The sequence below is a fragment of the Armigeres subalbatus genome, chromosome 2 (assembly GCF_024139115.2).
Source record: "Armigeres subalbatus isolate Guangzhou_Male chromosome 2, GZ_Asu_2, whole genome shotgun sequence".
Lineage (NCBI taxonomy): Eukaryota > Metazoa > Arthropoda > Insecta > Diptera > Culicidae > Armigeres > Armigeres subalbatus.
Window position 1 is genome coordinate 463,650,885 of NC_085140.1, and position 6,226 is coordinate 463,657,110.

The following is a 6,226-nucleotide window of genomic DNA, read 5'->3' on the forward strand; positions in this document are numbered from 1 at the left end:
TATCATGTTTGTTTTCATGGTGTTGAAACGTCGTTTTATGGGGTTAAAACGTCGTTTTATGGTGCTAAAAACGTCATGTTCGAAATTTGAGTTCAAAAGGTACACGAGAAAAAAGAATTGAGTGAATGCTACTGTTTTGTTAAAATAATGATTTCATAAGACATAAGGACAATTATATAGTATTGAGGTGGTATTTTTTTATTATTTTGCTTACCTGCTGAACTTGTGTAACTATTGCGTTTGATGCAGCATAAGCTGTTTGTTTAATTGATCTTTCTGATTGACTAGAAGATGCAGCACTCAATTGGAATGTAATGTCTTCTGAAATATCATCCATCCTTTTGGAAAATTCATCAATTTCGGACATCATAGTATTTGCTATATTGAATCCGACCTGTTCATTAATGTCTCTGATGTAATTTTTTAGTTTATTCAAATCTTGTTTTCTTTCGTTCAAAGATGCTTGATAATGTTCTAGTGTTTGGAAATTAGCAATATCTTTTCCTCTAGCAGAATCGAGAATGCTTTGGGAAATACATTCTTTCACGCCTTCAGAGATCTCATTGTAACGATCCCATAATTTGACAGCATTTTCATAACGTTGGCATAGATTTTGTAAATTTTCCTGAGTATTCTGCCACAGTGCAGTCATTTGTTCAACTGTTTCTTGGATTTCCATTGATACACCTGCTTCGGATGTTTCAATCAATGGCTTTGCAATATTCTGTAAATCGTCCACTGTTTCATTTCTGGATTCGATCTCTACTAGAAGTGCCTGCAGAAGTAAAATAAAGCAATAATTAAAACTTATATTTACGGATACTAGTAAGGCAAATTATTATGAAAGTTTGTAGACCTATCTTCAGATAGCTTGTCCAAAAAGTCAAAAGATTGAGAGTAAAGTAATTGTTGGATTTGCAATACATGCATCAATAGTTAATAATCCATGAAAAATCAATGTATTGTGCGAAGATACGGAAGTCATTCTGAGTAATTACTTCCGGAAACTTATATTTTTTACTGACATCACTTTGATGTTGCCTTGGAGCTTCCAACATCCATTTTGTATATTTGGGAACTGACACGGTGTATTCTGCCCTGTGACTTCAACAAAATATCTCGTCAGAAAATCGACTCAGGGGTCGTACACTAATTCCGTAAAGGGAGGGACGCTCCATATTAATGAAAAAATATTTGTATGGGAAAAATCTTGCATGGGGGGAGGGGGTGTTGGAAAACCCAAAAAAATGCTCGTAATTAGTGTACGGCCAAATCAGGATTTTAACCCAGTTCTCTTCAGCATTGTCAGCTTTGTATTTTACTGCTGTGCTAATATAAATACAATTATCGAAAAGATATCAATATTTGCCGTAATAGTTTTGCTTATCCCTCAAGTGAATACTTACATCTAGCCGCTCAGTTGCTTTTAACAAACGATAATAATCGGCTGTTTCTTGTAGTTGGATCAAATCCATCATGAACTCCGTTTCATGTATATGATTTTGGATGATTTCTAGCTGACAATAAAACTTGTTCCACAGAGATAAACGGTCCCGTAATTGAGAAATGATGTTTTCACATTTTCGTTCAAGATCACTATGAATATTTTGTAGAATTGATAGATCCCTTTCAGTTTGTTGCGGAGAAACAGACACTTTCAAATTCATTGGTAAAGTATGTAGCATTTGCCTCAATTTCATCATTTCATTCCATGAATCACTCAGTTCAGATTGGCATATTTTGCAATCATTTAGTGACTGTTCAACATCTGGTCTTTTTCCATTAATTCGTGCACCACATTCATCCAGAACTTTTGTTATGTCAAGAAAACGATTTTCTTGTTTTTTGATACCAATTTCTATGTTTTCTAAGCATTTATAGAAGTTTTCTGCAGCTTCATATTCTTCGTTAATTTGATGCGAAATATTACTTGAGATTTCAAAAAGCTCAGTTATTTTTTCCACATTGAAATCCGATGCTAATGCGAGTTGACCTAGTTCGGTGTCAACTATATAAACACGGGTTTTCAACATTTGCATTTTTTCAATATAAAGGTAAAGCTCTTCCGATGATTTGAGTACTCCTTTCAAAGTGTTAAAGGTAGAATTAATGTCTCGAAGTTCCTTTTCGATGAATGTTATTTTATCATTTGATGAGGTGTTTGTTGTTTTAATAGAATCATATATGTGGTTCTGTATATCCATTATTTTGTTAGACGTGGAAGACCAATTTTCTAACAATTGACCAAAAAGCTGGCGTTGAAGGTCTTCATCGGTAATGTTGATAGTCGCCAAAGCATCATCTAATGAACTACATGCGTTTTCATACACTTTATTATTCATCACTTCGTACTGGGCTTTAATTTCCCAAAATTTGCGCATATCTTCAACTGACGTATCAGCAAGGTTCTGTGGAATCGTTAGTGAGTTTAATTGTTTTTGAGCATGGCAAATCCATTCGTGGAGTTTATCTGCTGCTGCATTGTATTGACTCCAGAAGTTTTTGAATTTTTGTAATTTTATGAGATAGAGTAAAACTTCTTCTTTCAGATTCGTAACGACGGTTAATGCTTCACTACTATCTTTAACTAATGCTGGTGCACATATAAGCTCTTGCATTTTTCTGGCTATTTCATTATGTTGCATCATTTTGGTGTGGTGTCGAAGTATGTCTTGCTTCAACGATTCATACAACTTGATGTATTGTTCGTAATCCTCAGATGTTACATTTTGTAAGTCTGGTATTCTTTGCTGTGCAACTTGTAACCATTGTATTTCATCACGCATTTCTTTTTCTATAACGGTCCACTTGGAGGCTGCTTGTGCCAGTCGAGCGGCTCTGTCAACTGCGCGTTCTAAAATTATGCTTGTTTTATTGTATAACGCTGAATGTAGCTTTGCATGTTTCGTTCGCGTGATTGGATCCAAGTTGGATTCTAATGATTCAAGAATCATTTTGCAGTGGCTGAGATTCACGAAAAACTTACGATACCGTTGCATTTCCTCTTCAAGTTCTTTCAAACTATTCGTCGAAATATCATTCTCTATGAAATCGGCTGCGGCAGTGGCAATTTCTTCAAATTCCAGTAGTGTTTGTTCGTATTCTTCTGCAAGACTACTCAGTTGTATCAATTTATTTCGTTCAACAGTAATCGTCTGTTGAATTTTTTTCGACATGTTATCAGCTTTTTTCAAATTTTCTTCCAAATGGGCATCAGTAGTGATACTATTTGAATTGCAATTGTCATTCAATATTGCTGATAAATCTTGTATGTATTCGTTGTTACGATGCTCAATATTCTCTAAATTGGACAACTTTTCACTCACGGACAGTGAGCTTTCCAATACTGTACTGTTTACTTTTTCATGTATGTCTTCCAAATGATTGCTAGCTTGTTGAATTTTGTTTGATAAATGATGAATATCTTCGTTACATTTCTTGTTCATGTCTTCTTCGTCGATAATATACAAGTACAGATCTGAAATACCTTTTTTTGTTTGTTCTAGACAGCCAATAATATCAAATTGCGAATCCATGCCACTTTCTAATATGTATCTAGTCAAACATTCAATTTTGTCAGATATGCATTGCAATCTGATTTTACAGAGAGTATACAAGCGAAGGCGATCTGCTTCGTTCATCTCTGATATAGGACACAATCTGGATGCAATATCTTCAGCTTGAACATTCATCCTCTCAAGTGTATCAAACAGTATCCGATTTTGTACTTCAGGGCTGCTGCTATTCTCATTCAACATGGAGAGCAATAGCTTAGTATCAGGTGGATTATCTTCCAAGTCATCGAATGTTAATGGCTTGTAAAAGTAGTCTGGGCGACGATTGTTGGTGATTTGTGGCCATATATCCAATAGCATTTCCTTTATCTCTTTCCATGGTACTGCTTTGTCTTCGGCATAACTTCTTTGAGATCTTATTATTGAAAAATAATCAGCAAGATTGACTATCCATGATTTGTCTTCAAAGACGTCATAACTAATTTCTTTGCACGTATCAGTTTGCAATGGATGCTGTATTTCTACTTGAATTTGTACATTCAATGAATCATCTGAATCCTTTGCGTTGTGCTCTATTGTTTTTGTTATTGTTACAGGTTCGAAAGAATCATGTTCTGGAATATGTAGCTCCGTTTGTACTTCTAGCTCTATTGGAGCTGCTTGACTACTCTTTCCCTTCTTTGATTTGGATTTCTTTTTCTCTTTTCGATGAAGAGAAATCGGTGCCTCATATGCGCTTGTTTGGGTTTCTTTTACAATTGTTTCAGGAATATAACTGGTTGTAAATGTTTGAACTTGTGCATCAGCTTGTTCATGTGTTATTGGAATATTTTCTTCTACTTCTGTCTTAATTGAAGCATCATTTTTAAACATTATAACTTGCTCAACTGATGTATTGGTCACATGAACGGGACTAGTTTGCGTTTCTATTTCTGTAACATGTAATTGTTTAGCAGGAGATGATCCTGTGTCTTTATAAGTTTGTTCAGTAGAAGTTTGCATATCAACGACATCGATTTCCATTGTTTGTACAAATTCATTTCGAGAATAAGGAGGAGCGTCTGATTTAGTTTTCAATTCAGTGAAATCAATTGGGCTTGTTTGAACAGACTGGCGACTTGCATCTTTCCCAATTTCTACGGTCGTATCGATGATTTTGTATAATATTGGTTCTACCAAATTTTGGACATCATCAAGTGTCTGCGTTTCTGATTCAGTTTTTTCAATAATTATTGTTTGATTAGCAGATTCTGACACTTTTGGCATAACAATATCATTTACATTTGCTTCTGGTTGACCTAATTCAGTTTGAATGATTTGTTCAATGATGGCAACATCCGTAGTCTGCGTTTCGGTATCCAGAAGGTTGAGCTCAGTTTGTACTTCTTTATAGTCGCTAAAAACAGGCTGAACTGTGATGGGCGAAGTTTGTTGGGACAATTTTACGGTACCATTATCTGGTGATGTCTGACTGGATTTTTGCTCGAAGCTTAGTGGAGCTAACATGTTATCTGAAGTAATAAATGCTATTTCACGATCAGTTTCATCTTCAAGCAAATCTGTTTGTACAGGCGATGTTTGTTGGTGGACATCTTCAACATAGATAGCTTCAATAATGTCTGTTGGAAGGACAATCTGGTGTTGAAGTGGAACGGTATGTTCATCAGATTCTAATATACATTCTTCAATAACTTTGATTCGGTCAGCTACAAACTGTTCCGCAACATTGGTTGTATCTATATTTCTGTTATTTTTGCAATCTGATTCAGTCACGATAACTGCTTTGGCTTCTTGGGAGGAATGTTCCTCATTTTCTTCCATTTTCTTACTACTTTCTGTAGTTTCTGTTTCTTCCACTACTGAAGCTTTGTCTACTTCATTTTCTTCATCAATATTAACGTCGCTTACGCCAGGTAGCTTTATTGCAGGAATTTGTCCTTCAGATATCGTAGGAGTATTTTCATTAATTGTGTCTAGCTCTACTAGACTAACTTTAATATTTTTATCAATTATGCTGTCCAAATTAACGCTCAGTTGAACAGCACCTTGATCATCTTTTACGGATAAAATTTGGAGTTGAAGTTGTTTTTCAATTTCACTGTCCTTATAGGATGGCTGCGATTGTTCTTGACTCGTGCTATTTTGTGGGTCGACAACATTGAGCTGATCTTTGTTGTCTTGGAGGCTAACAGTCGTAGTTTCAGGTATGATGATATGCTCATCTGCACTTGTGCAACTTTGATAAATTGCTTTCAAGTTTTGTACACTCCATAATTGGATACTTTCCTCTGCTATAACATTTAATTGACTTTCAATAATTTCACCTGACCGGCAATGTTTTCTTGCTGAAGATTATGTGAGTCCTCGGTCTCGATACTTTTGCTAGGTAATATGAGGTTGTATCTTGTTTATCATCCGAACAAATATCGGTACAAGAAGGAGGTTTGTCATTGGAATTGGATCGATTACATCTGCCACTACACCTACATATTCAGATCCTGTTTTCATGTTGATTGGCCATATGTTTGTTTCAATTGTTTCATTTGTCGTTAATAATTCTTCCTTGAATATAGGTGAAAATGCATCACGAGTGGTACAAGGCACCTGTACTGGAGGCTCACAAGTTGAGGCCATACCTCATTTATTCCTACAATTGATTCATTGCTGGTTTCTGTTGTAGAGGGATATTTAGGCTCTATGTAATTTGTGTC

At 35.4% G+C, this 6,226-nt stretch overlaps 1 protein-coding gene across 2 annotated transcripts in view; it reads right to left on the reverse strand.

Moving 5' to 3' along the window:
- The window catches only part of LOC134213894 (muscle-specific protein 300 kDa-like), a 15,680-nt gene extending 10,207 nt beyond the window's left edge, over window positions 1-5,473 (reverse strand). For both annotated transcript variants that reach the window (XM_062693357.1, XM_062693358.1), the window contains exons 1-2: window positions 1,407-5,473; window positions 215-775 (exon numbers count right to left, since the gene is read on the reverse strand). In XM_062693357.1, coding sequence (XP_062549341.1) covers window positions 215-775; window positions 1,407-5,336 — 4,491 coding nt within the window. In that variant the 5' untranslated portion in view covers window positions 5,337-5,473. The remainder of the gene's footprint in view (window positions 1-214; window positions 776-1,406) is intronic.
- Between the last annotated feature and the right edge of the window lie 753 nt (window positions 5,474-6,226).